General features: G+C 30.6%; 2 protein-coding genes across 2 annotated transcripts; both read right to left on the bottom strand.

Moving 5' to 3' along the window:
* Positions 1 to 10,227: 10,227 nt before the first annotated feature.
* Positions 10,228 to 11,411, bottom strand: LOC145100041 (uncharacterized). Its single transcript, XM_079037468.1, has 2 exons — positions 10,864 to 11,411; positions 10,228 to 10,797 (listed from the first exon to the last, which is right to left on the bottom strand). The coding sequence occupies exons 1-2, from the start codon at positions 11,296 to 11,298 to the stop codon at positions 10,507 to 10,509; spliced, it is 726 nt and encodes a 241-aa protein (XP_078893594.1). The 5' UTR covers positions 11,299 to 11,411; the 3' UTR covers positions 10,228 to 10,506.
* Positions 11,388 to 12,595, bottom strand: LOC145098209 (uncharacterized). The gene is made up of 3 exons (XM_079035873.1): positions 11,852 to 12,595; positions 11,571 to 11,762; positions 11,388 to 11,414 (listed from the first exon to the last, which is right to left on the bottom strand). Exons 1-3 carry the CDS (start codon positions 12,593 to 12,595, stop codon positions 11,388 to 11,390), a joined length of 963 nt encoding a protein of 320 aa, XP_078891999.1.
* Positions 12,596 to 18,738: the final 6,143 nt, after the last annotated feature.

Below are 18,738 nucleotides of genomic sequence, written 5' to 3'. Positions count from 1 at the left end.
TCAAAGGGTTAGGGTTTTGTCAATTTCTGGTTCTGTAATTTTCTCGTTCAATAATTTTTTTATGTTTCCTAATTATTGGTTTTGTAGTTTGTCAATTCTACAAGCCACCATGGCTTGACGAGGAAGATGAAACACTACTCACTAATTGCAGGGTGCATCACTTGAAACATTATTTCTAGATTAGTTCCGAAAAACGCAATTCAAGATCGCTAGCGATTGAAACAATTTTGCAATTGGAGATTGCTCCACCAGTTGCGTTCATAAAAAAAAACGCTACTTATATCAAAACCACCTACCATAGTAACAAGTGTGACATAGCTACCATTGGTATGTGATTTTGTGCGCATTATGTTATAAAAACGGAAAAATTACAGAAAAGCCCTTGCAATCTCATTTCTACTTGTATATGTTTGATTTGAATAGATGATGGGAGATTAATGGATGATGTTGAAGCTAGAGAATTATGGGGTTTCTTTGGTGGATTTTCTCCACTTCTAAAGAAAATAGCTACAAATGATGCTCAAAGTACTCATGTGTATCCTACTCAGCTACTTTGGTAATATTTTCTTATATTATTCTATTACTATTCTATCTCTTGATTCAACAATTAACAAAATTCTAATTTTTTTTCTTGTTTTAAGTATCATAAAGGGAAAGCAATACCTGTAGCTGATGATTCATTGACAAAGAAGTTACTAGACACACACCATTGTTATCTTCTAGATTGTGGAACAGAAATTTATGTGTGGGTTGGAAGAAGTACTAACCTTGAAGAAAGAAAAGTTGCAAATGGAGCTGTAGAAGTAAACATTATATCAAACTATATAAATATAAATATAAATTTCCAAGGTTCTTATTATAATAAATAACGTATTGATTTACAGGAACATTTACGTGTTCATGAAAGACCAAAATCCAATATCATTCGAATGATTGAGAATTTTGAGACAGTTTCTTTCAGATCAAAGTTTGATTCATGGCCTCCACTGAGTGATGTGGTTGCATCTGAAGATGGTAGAGGGAAGGTGGTTGTTTAAATCTAACATCAAGAAGTAAGAACAGGGGAACAGAGAACAAGAAGAAGCAATTGAGGGGTATTTTTGTCCAACTTTCTGCTGGGATTTTTATTGAACTGAAAAAACTCACTGTAACATCATAAATAACGTTCCTACTTATACTTGAAAGAAACAAAGCAAACTAACTAGATGGGTTTATCTCTAAAATGCAGGAAGAAAGGATAATGACTAAAAGTTCAAAAAATAAACTAGATAAATTCTTTTAAACTTCTGGATTATTCCAACATAGGTCACCCAAGTAGAGCTATATAATCCAGCATTGGTTAAAACCTTGCTTTTTTAATAAGGTCTTGAATATAGAGAGAAGGTCTTTTGCAAATGAATGACTTTATCTGTGAAAGAAATCAATTTTCTACAAGTGTGTTGAAAGTTCAGCGTCTGAGGATGATGTCTATCACTCATCCGTTTGTCAGCATCTGGGTTCTATGAGCGACCTTGTTTTTGGAGTCGTTGATGAAGGCTTTGTTTCATGGTAGGAAAATAGTTAGTGATCACCATGTATGTCCACTTCAGGATACATTAATTCTACTGGTATGTCTTCTGCTATTAATAATATTCCACCCCTGTAACTTTTTGATGCCATTATATCAAACTATATAAATATAAATATTAATTATCCTGATCTGGATGACTAATTGGTTTTGTTTTTTGTTTGGGTTTGATATTTTGATTGGTGTGAAGGGTGAGATGATTTTTGATAATATTTAATGTGACATTTGTTTCAGGTTAACACAATGTTCCATTTGGATCAACCTATGTATCTTCTTGGGTTTCTTGCTAACCAGAGCAGGGTTTATCTCATTAACAAAGAATTCAAGTGAGTGGGTATAATAATCTTTAAATAAACAATTATCATCAACATTTATGCTAAATTTTTTTCTTTAATTTTTATGTTTTAGTGTCATTGGTTACACTTTGCTCCTGACATTAATCGAGTACAAGACACTTGTGATGCGTGGAGACATAGAATGAGCTTATGGAGTTTTACCCTCACTCCCAAAGGAGCATTATAATAGGTAGAGTTTCAAATATTATATTGTTATTACCAAAATTTGTATCTTAAATATATATTATATTTTTATATAAACGAATTCTGGTTGTTTTCTTCAATAGTGTTGCTCATTTTCTGGAGTCATGGGGCAAGGTTGAAGAGGCCTTAGAAGTTGCTACAGACCCTGATTATAGATTTGAGTTGGTTATTCAGCTTGGTAAACTTGACATTGCCAAGGTAATAGATTGCTCTTTACTTAAAAACCAAGGGCATTGATGGAATTGGTATATGAGATTCCATTCCATGGCATGTTTGGTTGCTAAATAGAGGCAATTCAATTCCGTTGGAGTCCTACAATTACTATGTTTGCTGGATTTCATTAGGAGGGTGGAAGGAATTCAATTCTGTTTTTTATTTATTTTTCGTTAAAAAGACTAAAATACCCTTGTTATATAATATTAAAATAAATAAAAACAAAAATTCTTATATATATATATATATATATATATATATATATATATATATATATATATATATATATATTCACAATAAACAAAAAATTTGTTTTTTATAAATAACATTTTTTAATTCCTCATTATATGAACATTGAAATAAATAAAAATAAAAATTTAATTCCAATTTTTGATACAGCAGTAAATCCTTGCGATGCTTGTAATCATGCATCATCCTTGTTGTTGAATGGGCTGTTGTTATTCCACGGTGGACTCTTGCTTTTTCTATTCTTTAGCGAGGTAGTTTATGTCAGAATTTCTATTTAAGAATCGTAATTATGTAGATAAATAATTAAATATGTATCTTAATATCACATGTTTAATTATGTTCACTAACTATTATATATGCAGGTAGAATTTCTACTAGCTTTGTTCAAGAACAAAAGGAAAAAGAATTTGTTTGCAAATAGGGTATGTATGTTGTTGTTGTTCCTCCAATTTATTTTTAGTTCCATGGGCCAATTTACAAAATTGAGTGATTTATGCAAATAATTTCACTAAACATATGATTGTTAACAGAAGAGCAAGGTATGCTGCTACAAAGCTAACAACAGATGTTTTAAGTCTCTACAAGGTATTAACTTAATATTAATTTTTTTTAATTAAAAAAAGTATATTGAATTTATTGTTTTTTCATGGACGATGAAAATTGGCACCACTATGTGTAGAAGTCATTGGAATCAGAGATGGAAATGGAAATGGTGCTCCTTATCTGATGCACCTAAAGGTTTTGACACCAAACCTAATCAGTGAGTCCCTTGTTGTCATATATATTATATTATATTTATATATATGGAAGCTAGTTCCAATACTTAATCCTCTACATTTAATTTTCTCTGTGGATGTGTTGGGTATGACAAGCTCCACTTTAGCATCTCTAAGTAAAGGATTTGCTGAGCTCTCCACAGATGGACAGTTTCTACAACTGGGCTCAAAACAGGTTTAACTTTTTTTTCCCTAGTCAAGAACATTACAGTAGAAGTCAAACCACACTACACCATACCTAAGTAATAAATTATGTTCCCAGGTATGGTCAAGAAGAATAACAGGGGTAGGGACGGATTCTTACAAGGGATAGAAGCTCTTGCACAAGGTTTTGCTTTTGGGGTGTCTGGTGTAGTGAGGAAACCTTTTGAAAGTGCCAGACAGAATGGTATTCTTGGACTTGCTCATGGACTTGGGAGAGCCTTTCTTGGATTCGTGGTACAACCAGTGAGTGGAGCATTGGAGCCACTGGAGGTGGAAGATCATATGAATTTATGAGTCCGTCTTCACCTGTTTCGTTTCGTTTCTTGAAGCCATTGTTTGGGTGATTCTCAAGATTCCGGTTTCGTTTCTTGAATTTGTTGTTTGGGTGATTCTCACTTATTACATAGTTGGTTTCAATTCTAATATTGCAAGGTAATTAATTATATTACATTACAAAATCACAGATTGAAAGTGTCAAAAATATGTTTTTTGATTTGCATATGTTTATTTAACGGATATTTCTTGTTTTACAGATTCTTCAAGCAATATCTTCTGCTTTTGCTTGTTAACCAAATGTCTTCAGAATTTTTTCGGTTCATTGGGTTGAAATATGATTGTTGCAAACACGTTTGGTTCATTTGCACTTCTCTTAGTCTTTGCTTTGGGTGGCTTTGTTCTTGTTCAAGGTACTAATTGTTTAGAAGCATACTGAAACATGACTATTGATCCATTTTTACTGTCAACTATTTTGTTTTCAAAGAGGACGTAAAGAAATGGTGGTTGTGGGGATACTGGTCATCTCCTATGATGTACACCATGAATGGAATTATTGTGAACGAGTTTCTTGGGAATCAATGGAATTGCTATTTTTCATTTTCTGTTCTTTTTTGTTTTGATTATGCAAACATTGACTGATGTTTTTAATGCAATATTGTTTGAAATAGTGAACTAATTTGTTTGAACATTTTTTTATCATGGGTAGATCGAGGAGGAAGTATTGTCAAGTGGAACACTAGTACATGGAAGCGTATAAGATGATGGGAGGTTGCTTGCAATGTAAGACTCCATTTGCTTTTCTTAAACTTCATGTTATCACTTAGCATGTGTATAAATCTGCTTCTGGTCAAATGGATCTGTTTCAAAATAAAACATCTCAATTCTCAGATGAAGAATCTATAGTAGTATTTTATATGAATGATAAACGTTGATGCATTAATTTCAAAGGTACGATCCAAGGGGACATATTTATATTGAATTCTAGTAATATGAGGATGCATAGTGTAGTGAAGAAACCACATCTTGGCCTTGTTACAGCTCTAGCCTTCTCATAGGATTCAAGGTTCCCTCTCTTTCTTTCTTTATAAATTCTTTAATTCAGACTTCAGACCTTTGACCTTTCCATACCCATATTTTTTTATATAAGAAAGCTTTTTTTTGTAATAATTGCAATTTCTTTCAGACACGCATGGGTGACTATCTCAATGATGTGGCATTCAGTCATATCCAAAAGATTACAGATACAACAGTTAAATCAGGACTTGAAGTTGCACTCTATCCTCAAGAAACAAGTTAGAATTTCAATTCACTTCATTTTCACTTACATTTTGCTATTGATTTTTCCTTATTTTTAATATAAAATATTGCTCTTAATTCTGACTATATGTTTTTGACAAATGGAGATTCCATATTTGGATGAATGGGATCAAAATGAAAAGGATCACTCCATCTCCTTAGGTCGGGCTGTTAAGGATATGGAGTCTAGCTCTCTCCATCTTCTAGTTTTATGTAGTGCAAAGGTATGATCTTCAAATCTTAATGATCTTCAAAAGTAAAACTGTAAAAAGTTATTTGTTACGCTCATTGATTTTACAGTTAGATATTGATGTGATGCAAAGAATATCAGGTCTGGAGCAGTTGTTGATGTGATTCAGAGAATATCAGTCTCCATATGCTCTTTAGTAACTAAGGTGAAGCGGAACAGCTAACTCTACATGAAACATTTCTACTTTCTAGTAGTGACAATAGGTTTCCATGATGGCATGAAATTGGTATTAAGTATTTGCATTCTTATTATATTATACCCCTCACATTTTCCCAAATTACCCCTTCCTCTACAATGTTTTTTTGTTTTTGTGTATTTTATGCATCAGGTAAAGTTGATGGAAGAAAGGAATATGAAGCCACTTGATTTAAATCTTGCAGCATTATCAGCAAGATGTAGTAAAGACTTGGAGTTGAATTTGGCTAAGTCATTATTGAGTGAGATGGGCCAATGTATAACTGCTTATCCATATAATCAGCTGTTTGGAGCATTAGTCTTAAAAAATTATGAAAGGCAAGATGCAACTTTACTTAGTTGGAATTTGATGTACATAGTAGATTAGATGTAAATTTATATATTGTAAGAAATAGAATTGTATGACATTAAATTTATGCAATGGATTCTATTTTTTGTATATGATATTTTATTTTCTATTATGAAACATTAAATAAAAATTTAATTTGAAAATAAGTAAATCTATAAAGAATATTTTTTTTAAATATTTAAAATTATGATACGCAAAAATGTGTGTCATCTTCATTTATGACATGGCCTTTCTTGATACGCATTGCGTGTCATTAACACGCGCGTCGTAAGGTTACGACACGCGAATGTGTGTCGTCTTCCTTTATGACAGGGCCTTCCTTGATACGCATTGCGTGTCGTAAACGCCCGTCGTAATTGCGCGCCATAAATGAGCGTCGTAAATGCGCGTCGTCTATAGACGACGCTTAAAAGCGCGTCGTCTCTCTTTATGAAAGGGCCTTCCTTGACGCACATTTGCGCGTCGTCTGAGCCTTTTACGACGCGCAATGAGCGTCGTAAAAGGCTGTTTTTCTAGTAGTGGAAGTAGTCATTCTATGTGCACATTGTTTTCTAACTACATAAACAAATATGAATAACCAAACATAAAAATGTTATCTTTATGGAGGAAAAATATTTTAGTTAACTAACAAATTAAATAATATAAGTTTAAGAGTTAGGAGTTTCAAAACATTAATATTTTTATTAATCAATCAATTAAGTAACACATGTTGAAATTTTTACAATCATTATTAAAAAGCATTTGAAATATTAGATTTTAAATGAATTTTGGTTGAAGTGTTTTGACCTTTATTATAATATATATATATATATATATATATATATATATATATATATATATAGAGAGAGAGAGAGAGAGAGAGAAAGAGAGAGAGAGAGAGAGAGAGAGAGAGAGTTAGGTTCATATGTTTCCAATAAGTATTGTGTGCCTCTAACAACCAATCAGAATTAAGCAAAAATAAATTCACTAATAAATAATAAAAAGGGTATAATAGTAATCTTGGCTACATTTAATTATGGTAAACATTTAAAACATTTAATATCCTTAAAATCAGGAAAATTAGTTTTTGATCTCTACAAAATCACCCATCGACCCCTTTATCATCATCTACGACTTCCTTCCCTACCTATGACGTACTCTTCTTTCATACCTCACCACCGGCGCCACCCTTTCCAATTGAAGATTCCATCAGAGCTGGATCCTTCGCCGGCTAATACCATCAGACATCCCCTATTCGATTTTGTTTCTTTCCAAACCGAATTGAGACAATGAATGCTTACACAAGAAAAGTCGATAACACTACAATAACTACATCAATGGGACATCAATTTATGTAAAAAATAGAAGGTTTTTGACTGGATTTGAAGGTGGGTAATGTATTCACTGGATTTGGCATCAACTGTGGTGCTGGTATCGGCGTTGGCAGACCTATAAATCTAGGTAATTGATCTTCATCTATGTTTTTCAATAACACCATGAAATTTGGGGGAATTTTTAAACCTAAAGATGGGGAAAAACATGATACTAGTATGCTGTCTTTTTCAACTATACTATATGTTTTGCCATTTTGAAATGTAGGCTTGTTTTGTTATTGAATTTTGATTGCATTATATGTCCCTTTAAGGTCTTGTTCCCTAAACTAGTATCTAGCTTCAGACTAAAACGACATCTGAATTTGCCCACCAACTGTTTGTTAAAATGATTGAACCAAATATTTCATCCATTCATTTGTATATGATGTCCACTGATAAGTCATTTGAAAATTAGCCAATGTAGTTTTGTTAATATGGTTTGTGTTGGTCTAATGGGGTCTTTATTTTCTCTATTTTATCTTTTCTTATGGTTAGTTATTCCATAAACATGATGGTTTAGTTTTATTTCTTTGAATTAATTTCATACTATTTAAGAATAATCAAACCATTTTGGGAAAATATTTATGGCATCATTCTTGCAGAATAAACATGTTTTTTTGATAGCTATTAGACTCTAAGTAATATATTGCTAGAGTAAAGTATATGCATTCTTATAGAATATGTTGTACTGTATTCTATCAGAATTTATTTGTATAAATGCATTTTGTCAGAATGTCTTTAAGAATGTTTGTTAATAAAAAATATATTTGTTTAATTGGTAATACTAATAAGTAATGCATGTTATCCTTTCAGAATGGCTTGAAGAAGGAATCTAATATTAATCATAGAAGAGAAAGACTTGGAATCGAATTCAACATCAAGTATAGTTGCGAAGAATTACATTCTTACGATAATACATCACATTTTCGTAAGAGTAGTTGGAATCAGGTGGATTATTTGGACTATTGAAGAAGACCAAGTGAATTTGTTCAATAATTGTATATTGAAGAATTCTATTTCTTAATAAATTTACTCATTTTTGATGATATTTTGTTAGAATCTATGTAACTATATTAAAAATGTATAAGGCTATTAGTCTGTAAGAATATGTATGAATTTGTATTTATGATCGAATATATGAAGAATATGTAAAATTCTTAAATATGGTTAATTATCAAAAATATCTGAATTGGAACTATATTATGTAAGAATAAAATTGGAAATATCGTTACTAGTTTATGGCTGACATTCTGTCAGAATAAATTCGATTTATTTTAAAGAATTAGTTTAGAATTAAAATTGAATTAATTTAAATCAAGATTTATTAAATTAAGAGAACTATTATCCCTAAAAATCCGAAATTTTCATTTTTTTTAATATAGGTTAATTGACCAAATTACCTTTATGTTAAAATTTGTGTGATTATATGGTACATGTTACCCTATTATAATATCCTACACCCTTAGATCATGACCATTGATTTTATTCCATCCGTTGGTCCATATTTGTGTGTACGAGCACACAATAGTTGCTAGAAACATTTGAACCTAGCCCTATATACATATATATATATATATATATATATATATATATATATATATATATAGAGAGAGAGAGAGAGAGAGAAAGAAAGATAGAGATAGAGAGAGATTGATAGAGAGAGATGGAAATTATAACATATATATGAGTTTTAATTAATTTCTTTTTGAAACGGTATAAATACAAAACAAAAAAAACATATTTAAAATATTTAATTAAATATTTTCGACATCATCCTATATAACATATGATTAATATATTAATGATTAAACCACAATCTACAACGACTGTATTATAATTATCCAAAAACGAAGAAAATATAAAAACGAATTATTATAACAAACTTACAAATTAAAAGTTCTAATATAATAGCATATCTCCAAAAATGGTCATAAGACCTCAACTCAACACAAAAACCTTTAAATTTATTTTCTTTCTAAAAGACAAAATTACACAGATGGTCCCTGTGGTTGGCACGAGAGACCAAAGATAGTCCTTATGAGGAATTTTGGACGAGTATGGTCCCTGTGGTTCCAAATTGTTGCACGAATAGTCCTTATGACATACTCCGTTTAATTGTTTCCGTTTATCTAAATCACGTGACCCTCACACGAGGGTATTTTCGTCATTTGCTTATCCCTTCCCTCTCATGATCTGCAAAAGATAGTCCCTTTCCCTATAAAAATTAAACCCCCGTCACTTCCTTCTTTAATTTTCCGTCTCCTCTATTCTCCCTTCTCTCTTCTCTCTTCTCTCTTCTGTGTGTTTGTAAGAAAATTTGCATAAGAATGGTAAATTGTTTTTGTGGAAGGCAAGCGGTGATAGTGACATCATGGACGGATCTCAACCCAGGGCGTAGGTTTTGGAAATGTCCTAGCAGTTGCGGTTTCATTGCATGGTTTGATGAGCCCATGTGTCGAAGGGCTGTGGCTGTCATTCCAGGTTTGCTAAGATCCAAGAACAAGCTTCAAGAATCTCTGCTGCAAGCAAGTTTTGAAGCAAAAAAAGTGAAGATGATGCTAGTTTTTAGTTGGGTTTTCTTTTTCATGTATGTGTACAAAAGATGCTAATAGTATTAGTCTGGAGATGATGGTTCTTTTGCTTGTGGGTAGATAGATGATGGTTCTTTTGCTTGTGGGTAGAATCAGATAGTACTATTAATTTGAAGATGATTTCGTTTTTTTGTTTGTGATGTAAGAAATGTTCGTATGTATGAATGGAATGCTTTTTATTTGGGAAACTTTTAGTCTGCAACCATTGACAAATATTGGTCTGTAACGTAATGAGTGTAAAATATTGGTTTGCTTAATGAACTATCCAGATCCATTAAAGTATAAAAAATGAAAGTGAAAGGTTTTTATAGGGTTTAGACCATTGTAGTATAATGTGTGAACCATTGTAAAGCCATAACAACATTAGAAATGTTCAAAAATAAAATGCAAACTTTTGCATAGTCATAAAGTTCATTACATAACCTTAAAGTGCAAAGTCATAATACCAAAAAAATATCAAAAGAGCTTGCAGACTAATGTATCATAACCAAAAGAACCATCTTAGTCTAGCACCCTGTGTGAACCATAATACCAACAAAAGATAAAGACACACAATAACCAACTTAGTCTGACCTTTCTAAGGTACCAAAACAAACAACACAAAAGACCTTTCTAAGGTTCCATAACAAACAACACAAAAGACAACAAATCAAACTTTTTCCTTCATTTTGGATTTATCCTTAAGTTTGGTTTTCTCCTTCATTTTGGGTTTCTCCTTTTTTCCATCTCCCTGCTTCTTTGCCTTGCTAAGCTTCTTGCCCCCTGCCACCACATTTCTAACTTCAGTTTGTCCCCCTTGTCCCTTGCAACTCCTAGAGTTGTGACCCTTGTTCTTGCATTTGCTACAAGTAACTGTAAGGAACTTCCTGGTCAAACTTTTACCTTGATTATTTGGTTCTTCAGTTTGAGCTCTCTTTCTCTTCTTTTTTGGTCTCCCCACCTGCATAATTAATAAATTATAAAACAATATAAACGTATACTAACTTGTAAATTGAAAATTATTTACCTGTGTAGTATGTTTGGGGGGTGTTAGTGTTGTGGGGCAATCTGACTTTGGCCACATACTTCTTCCATTGATTGGTTGAACTTTGTACTTGTACATTTCATTCCATGTGCTTAACCTATAACATGGATGTACCCACTCCTCAAGAGGTGGGACATTTTTTGCCCCATGCTCAACCTTATCCCAAATGGCACTAACAAGATGAGAGCATGGTATCCCAGTGATCTCTGTATGCCTGCAACTACAGTTCCTGTCCCTCCAATTAACCACAAATTGTTCCCCCATTGTCCCAGTAACTTGAGTCTTCTCAGCACCATTAAATATGCAAGTGTATTGAGAAGCATCTTTCTTAACTCCATCTAAAAGTTTTGTGGCTGTTGGGGTAAGAGGCCCTTGAGACTTATCTATCACATTTTGCACAATACAAATTCGTTTCATTAAGTATTCCCTAATATATTCTAAACATGTAATTATAGGTTTGTCTCGAGCATCTAACAACTTTGAGTTGAAAACTTCACATAAATTATTCAACAAAATATCTGTATGTGCTCTTCCTGTACAATGCAACAAAATATCTCATAAGAATCTGTCAAAGTGTAAATCTTCCTTGAATATGTCAAGGTGTCTAACTGTTATATAAGGGTAAATATACCTGACATATGTGCTCTGGCCCAATGTTTGGGTGTAATTTTCTTTAACCAATCACATGCCTTTGAATTGAACTTGTTAAAATCTTCCATGAATCTGTCAAAGTGTCTAACTGTTGTTGCTGTTGCACATTCCCATAAATGATCTCTGTGCTCCTTCCCCCTCCATTGTAGCTTCATGTTTTCGTGAATATGTCTTAAACAAAACCTGTGTTCAGCGCTAGGGAATAGGTTGGCAATAGCAGGTAAAATCCCCTAATAAACAAGTAACAAAAATGTTATTTTTTAAAGGTAGCAGACAAAATTACACAGATGTCATGAACAAGTATCATAAGAAGACTAACCTTTTGCCTGTCAGAAATAAATGTGAAGTTTGAATTTGTAGACAGCTCCAAATCTTCACCTAGACACTCTAGAAACCAACTCCATGAGGTTTTGTTCTCGGCTTCAACTATGGCATATGCTAGTGGGTAGATCCCATTATTGGAATCAAGACCCACAGCAGTGAGAACCTGTCCAGGGTAAGGTCCCTTCATGAAAGCCCCATCGAATCCTAAGAAATCTCTTAAACCTGCCTTAAAACCCAGTTTTAAAGCACCTAAACAGACATAAATTCTCTTAAACATCCTAGTTTCCAAGTTTGCATTTGGTTCACTATATACATCAATCTTCACAGTTGTTCCTGGGTTGCACTGTTGTAATTCTAGTACATAATCCCTGAGAAGGCTGTATTGCTTTTCATAATCTCCGTGAACATGTTTCTGTGCAAGCTGTTTAGCCCTAAAGACCTTCATTCTTGACATCCCCACCTCGTATGTCTTTTGTAACTCTACACGCAAAGCTTTGACTGGGATAGTTGGGTTTCCTTCCACTTGTTGAAGAATGGTGGTTGCAAGAAACTTAGAAGTACACGCTTTAATAGATCTTGACTGCACACATCTATGCTCATGAACCAAAGTTTTCACCATCCAATCGCTTTCTTCATCAGATCTAGAAATTAATACCACCCAAGGGCATGTTGCTTTTTGTGAACTTACTGTTTTGTCCTTGCATTTGATTCTACTTTTTGTCCATGGCCCACCTGTCATTTCTGGGACCACACCCCTGCATTTGCCCTAATTCTTTGTTTATCATTTTTTGCAAAATAAATGTTTCTCCTAGTTCGAATTGAATGCATTTTAATGTAGTCCTTTGCTTCTGATGAGGACTTAAATATTTGACCCAGATAGAATGCAGTTTCATGTACTACTCCTGATGAACACGTGGTTGGTTTGTTTAACCTTCTCATTAACTTCTTCCTCTCATCTTCTTCTACACCAGCTGATTCAAACAACTGTGTATCTATCACCTCCAAATCGTCATCAACTGTGACATCAGGTGCATTGAATGATTAGTGGTTATCTAGATTTGGAAAAGAATAAACACCACTGTGGAAGTCTTTCATATTCACTTCGACATCCTCCACCATATTAAGTTCATCCACTAAAAAGTCACTATCCTCGCTTATACTTCCATTGGTACTAGTCTCATCACTAATAGCATCTCCAATTTCTTCATTGTCCCCCATCTGTTGGTAATCATCGTCCCCCATCTGTTGGTAATCATTATGATCCATATAAAAGAAAGGATCAAAGTCTTCTGAAGGTCCAACATCTTGGGCTTTGTTAAGCTCCTCACTTGCAGGCTGAACTCCAACATCTTTCAATACATCTCTATCAAAATGTCCAAAAGGTACAACAGACCTAGAAAAGTCATAGTTCTCATTCAAGTCCAATTTTCTACTACATGATCCTACCTCTGTACTTGTAAACTTTTTTCGATTGAGTTCCGGAGAAATAGGCTCATTGATTTCTTCCAATACGACCTTATTTGGAGACATAAAGTATGTATGGAGTCTAGTAGTTCCATGTTCAGTATACACCATAATTTCTTTATGATTAGCGACATGCTTACTTAACAAAAGTACGTCTGAGTCATTACCTAAAGGAAGTAACCCATAATCGATTTCAATCTCTGGAATCAAGAAGTGGTAGTAGATAGGCTCACCGTTGATATAACCTATCTCCTTCATCATATCGTCTAACTCATGTACGGAGAACACGTCCATGTCTACGTAGTCAACATAGTCAATACTCCCACCAACGTAACGTCTTCCTGGGTATTTTGTGAACATACCCCCATGGTGAATCTTGAATGTGCAAAAACTACTTAACTCAACTGAAAAACAAATAAATAATGATATAAGGAAAGAATGAAGTCTCAAAATTGAATGTGCATAAATTACTTAACAAAATTGGAAGTTGTTAACTGATCACTCACCATAAGCTTTGATCAGGTCAGGATTTTCTGAGAATTTTGAACGGACATGCCACAAAGTTAGAACCATTGCAAATGATGAAGATGAAAACCCTAGTTTCCGTTTGATGTTTTGCAGTGACGAAGATGACAAACCAGAGGAGAAAAGAAAGGGACGATTTCTTGGGGCAACGTAAATGGCAGCTGGATGTAAGGATCATTTATGTATATGATCATTTCGTGTAACAAAGCAAATGACGAAAATACCCTCGTGTGAGGGTCACGTGATTTAGATAAACGGCAACAATTAAACGGAGTATGTCATAAGGACTATTCGTGCAACAATTTGGAACCACAGGGACCATACTCGTCCAAAATTCCTCATAAGGACTATCTTTGGTCTCTCGTGCCAACCACAGGGACCATCTGTGTAATTTTGTCTTTCTAAAATTAGTATATGATTTGTATGCATGTCTTCCTAAAAGATTGAGATTTTTTTTAGAAAACTTTTCACTAAATGCTACTTAAACATAATATAAGTTATAAAACTTTTGAGTGTTAAATCATAATTAAGAAAAATTTTGAGTTGCATTAGTTATAAAAGGGAGTTTCAAATGATTGTTGTTTGAAGAAGTTAAAAAATGAAGTTTCAAATGCATGAGATTCAAAAAAAATATTAATTTTATAAGTATATATATATATATATATATATATATATATATATATATATATATATATATATAATGATAATTTAAATTTATGAAATTTTCAAAAATTAACAAAACATTTGAATAATAGATGCATGATTTCTTTGAAATAATATACTAACATTTTTTATATATAATAAGCAATTTTTTTTTCATAAACGGTACCTGAAATATTTTTATATTTAAAACTTTTTTAGTTTAAAATAAATCTTTTAATTTATTACTCACAAACAAACCTCTTTCTTAATTTGAAGTTTTTTTTTTAAAACTAAAAGCTTATAAAATGTCTAAAAAATTCATTGTGAAAACAAATGCGTAGCCTTTTAGTGGATACAAATTGGGGATGGATATGTATTTTTTTTTTTTTAACTTTGTATAAAACAAAGTTTAGTAGGTTAAGTGGGGGTCTGGTGGAAGTGACCTCTGCATTTACGCATCCATAGTTACCTACTTACACCTATTTTCTATTTATATTCTATCCTTTTTTTACAGCAAGTCCTAAAAAAAATTGATTCGTCATAAAAAAAAAGTTTTTTTTATTTGCTCTAAAAAAATATGTACTGTGCCAGAACGCATGATTTTGTAGTGTTTATACATTTTCAAAATCCTAAATTCTTGGAATGTCATTGGTATTTTCTTTTTATCTTTTTAATTTAATTTAGAAGAATTACAAAGTTCATACTTTTATAGTAATTTGGTACGGATTTATATTTTTAATATTTGTATCTTGTGTATTTCATTTGTAAATGGATTATGCTTGTATTAGTCTTTGTGATCCTATTAATATCTTCTATGTGAACTCATGCTTGAAGATATTGATATTCGAAATAGTTATATGATATACATACATGTACCAATGTCACTATATATATATATATATATATATATATATATATATATATATATATATATATATATATATATATATATATATATATATATATATATATATATATATATATATATATATATAGGGTTAGGTTCATGTGAGACGACCTAATTTTGTGAGACCGTGAGAGGCATTTTTTTTATTTTTTTTATTTTTATTTTTTTAGTTAATTCAAGTTCCGAAAATAATATTTCGAAAAAGAATTTTTGGATTTTTCCATTTATTTTACATTTTAAAATTATTTTTTAGAATATGTACAGTGTAATATTATATTAGAATATTTCACGTATTTTTCATAAAAAAATGGAATTTATTTTTATTTATTTTTAGTTAATTCAAGTTCCGAAAATAATATTTAAAAAAAGAATTTTTAGATTTTTCCATTTATTTTGCATTTTAAAATTATTTTTTAGAATATGTCAGTGTAATATTCTATTAGAATATTTCACGTATTTTTCAAAAAAAACGGAATTTTTTTTAATTTTTTTTATTTATTATTATTTTTTTATTGTTTTTATTTTTTTAGTTAATTCAAGTTCCAAAAATAATATTTAAAAAAAGAATTTTTGTATTTTTTCATTAATTTTGCATTTTAAAATTATTTTTAGATTTGGTCTCACGGCCTCACAAAATTAGAAATGGTTTCAAATGAACCTGAACCTATATATATATATATATATATATATATATATATATATATATATATATACACACACACACACACACGGTGGTTAAGTAATATGAGTTTATTAATTATCTAAATGGTATTAAAATAACCTAGGTGATAAACCCGAATAAAAATGATCATTAAACTATTAATTTTATGCAAATTAATATATTTTCGAACCATATAACTTATTTCCCACCATAAAACATATTTTCAAATCAATAAATATATTTTCATACCACATAACACAACATATATTTTTCTGTAAAACACTAAGTATGTGTGAAAAAATATCATAACTTCCTCTATAAATTTTTAAAAAAATGCTATTTTTTTCTATGAAAGGTACACATTGAGAGCTTTCCAAACATATAATATATACAACTATTTCTATACTTATGGGTGAGGTGTCAATACGGAAGACTCTAATATCATATTTTTCAATTAGATGTTTGTTTTTAAACTCTTACATAGTTTATATTTTCATTTAATATGTCCATTTAAGATTTTATTAGATTTTATTAAAAAATGAAATTTTTTTTCGAAATTTCATAATCCGTAGAATTTCAGACTTGTTTTATAAATTCCGAAGGTTTTCTGTTTCAAACCTAGAATCCAAAATGTTAGTATGAAATATATTTTTTTATACAAAAAATAAAACTTTTTTTAATCCAAAATGTCATCCCAAATTTATTAGTTATTTTGTAAAAAAAAGATTATTTCTTTTAAATTCACATCAAATTATGGTTCGTTAAGTTAATATATCTTTTTTGTGAGTAAGTGATTAAATATAACATTAGATTTCATTTGCCTTAACATGATGATTAATTTGAAGAAAAATAGTGAAAATGGAAAATTTAAATTTATTTCATGTGACATTCATAGTTGTAATTGAATGTTGATAATCAGTAGTTAAAAAAGTAAAGCAGTAACTTTTAATTTTTAGATGTATTCGACAAAAATATATTTTAAAATTTTAATTTGTGAAATAAAATAAAAACTAAAAAGTAAAAACTTCCAAAAAAATTATTTGAAATAATTGTTAATTATGATTTTCATTGTTTAACTTAAAAATTGAAAAACTATTAATGTTGTTCAAATAATTTATGGGTTAACATTAATAATTAAAAATTTGGCAATAAAAGTGATTGGATGTAATACTTAAATCATAGTGAGAGCCTCCCTATATAAAAAGTTTTTGCATGTAGTAGTACTTTGAAATCATCTTTGAGATTACTAAAATCCTCATCTGTACTTTTTTGTGTTGTTTACTCCGGTTCTCAATAATTTCGCTGTTCAATTACTTATGAGGCTCTTTTTAATGTTTTCCATTGTTGTTTCTAATATATTAGTGAATGAAAAGGGTAATAAAACACAATCTAAACCCACTAGACTATTTATGTGCGTCATATATTAGTGAATTAATTTAATTTACAAAAATCATACACAAACCAACATTAAATTAAGGATGAATTTAATAACAACTACATGTCATTTCATACCAACCCTAGATGTGGATCGATCATTTTCTATTCTATTCAAATTCCTTTCGTATTAAATTCTCATAGATCATTCAATATCTTCCAAAAATTCACTTTCAACCAGAACCATACCTTAAATTTTGTCAAATAATAACCACAATTTAATAGACACTGTATATTTTAGTTCATCGGTAGAATTTTAGGATTATTTCAAATGGTTAAATAATTTATTTATTAAATTAGAAGTAGGGTCAAATGGGAAAGAAGACTTTATGATGATGATGATGGAAGCAGAGAGGAGGAATGATGATGGGAATACCTGCAAAAAAGGAATGATGAGAAGACAATCCTCTTTCCATTCTTTTTGCCTTTCATATCCTTCCAAAACTCTATAACCATCTGACCTATTTACTGTATAACTGTTTTTCTCATTGATTATTTTAAATTAAAATGTTAACATCAAATTTTGTTAAAATTATTATGCTTAAATATATTCCACATGATAACTGAAAAAAAAATGTTGTAAATTATAACTTGGTATATATCTTAATTTAATTATTATATGTTCGTGTTAATAAATTTTTTAAAAATTTTAAAAATATAAAATGACAACTTGGTTCGCGATGAAAAGTAGCCAAATTCTAGATAATGACTATGATAATTTTTTTTAAAATATAATTGATTTTTTAATATAAAAAATGTAATTATTAATATTGGTCAAATTATAGCAACTTTTATGTTATTAGTCTAACTGAAAAAAAAATCAAAATACAGTAACTTTTTTATTTATATAATTTGACTTAAGTATTTTACAAAATTGAAGATTGATATTTTTATAAAGGTACCATTTGCTATTGATTACCATTTCAGTTTTTCTTCGTTTCTTTCTCTAACTTATTATATCATGTTTGTTTGAATGGGCCCCTTCGATCTTTTGCCATGCATCTCTCTCTCTCTCTCTCTCTCTCTCTCTCTCTCTATATATATATATATATATATATATATATATATATATATATATATATATATATATATATATATATTTTAAAATGAGTCTTTTTTTTGTGAGATTGTCATACTTTTATTTATTTTAAGCATACTTTAAAAGATATTTATGATTATTCAGTTTAATATGTTATTCAATTTTACTAACAAGTATATTTTTTAAGGGACAAATATACGGTCAAGTCCA

This window comes from Lactuca serriola, chromosome 4, assembly GCF_051521515.1.
Source record: "Lactuca serriola cultivar US96UC23 chromosome 4, Lser_US96UC23_V15, whole genome shotgun sequence".
Taxonomy (NCBI): domain Eukaryota; kingdom Viridiplantae; phylum Streptophyta; class Magnoliopsida; order Asterales; family Asteraceae; genus Lactuca; species Lactuca serriola.
This window is presented reverse-complemented; position numbering and strand designations above follow the sequence as displayed.

Coding starts and splice junctions, on each gene's coding strand:
- LOC145100041 (XM_079037468.1), bottom strand. CDS start 11,298: ATGAAACGAATTTGTATTGTGCAAAATGTGATAGATAAGTCTCAAGGG. Junction 10,798..10,863: donor CCCCCAAACATACTACACAG/GTAAATAATTTT, acceptor TTAATTATGCAG/GTGGGGAGACCAAAAAAGAA.
- LOC145098209 (XM_079035873.1), bottom strand. CDS start 12,595: ATGACAGGTGGGCCATGGACAAAAAGTAGAATCAAATGCAAGGACAAA. Junction 11,763..11,851: donor TTATTTCTGACAGGCAAAAG/GTTAGTCTTCTT, acceptor CTTGTTTATTAG/GGGATTTTACCTGCTATTGC. Junction 11,415..11,570: donor TTAACAAGTTCAATTCAAAG/GCATGTGATTGG, acceptor TGCATTGTACAG/GAAGAGCACATACAGATATT.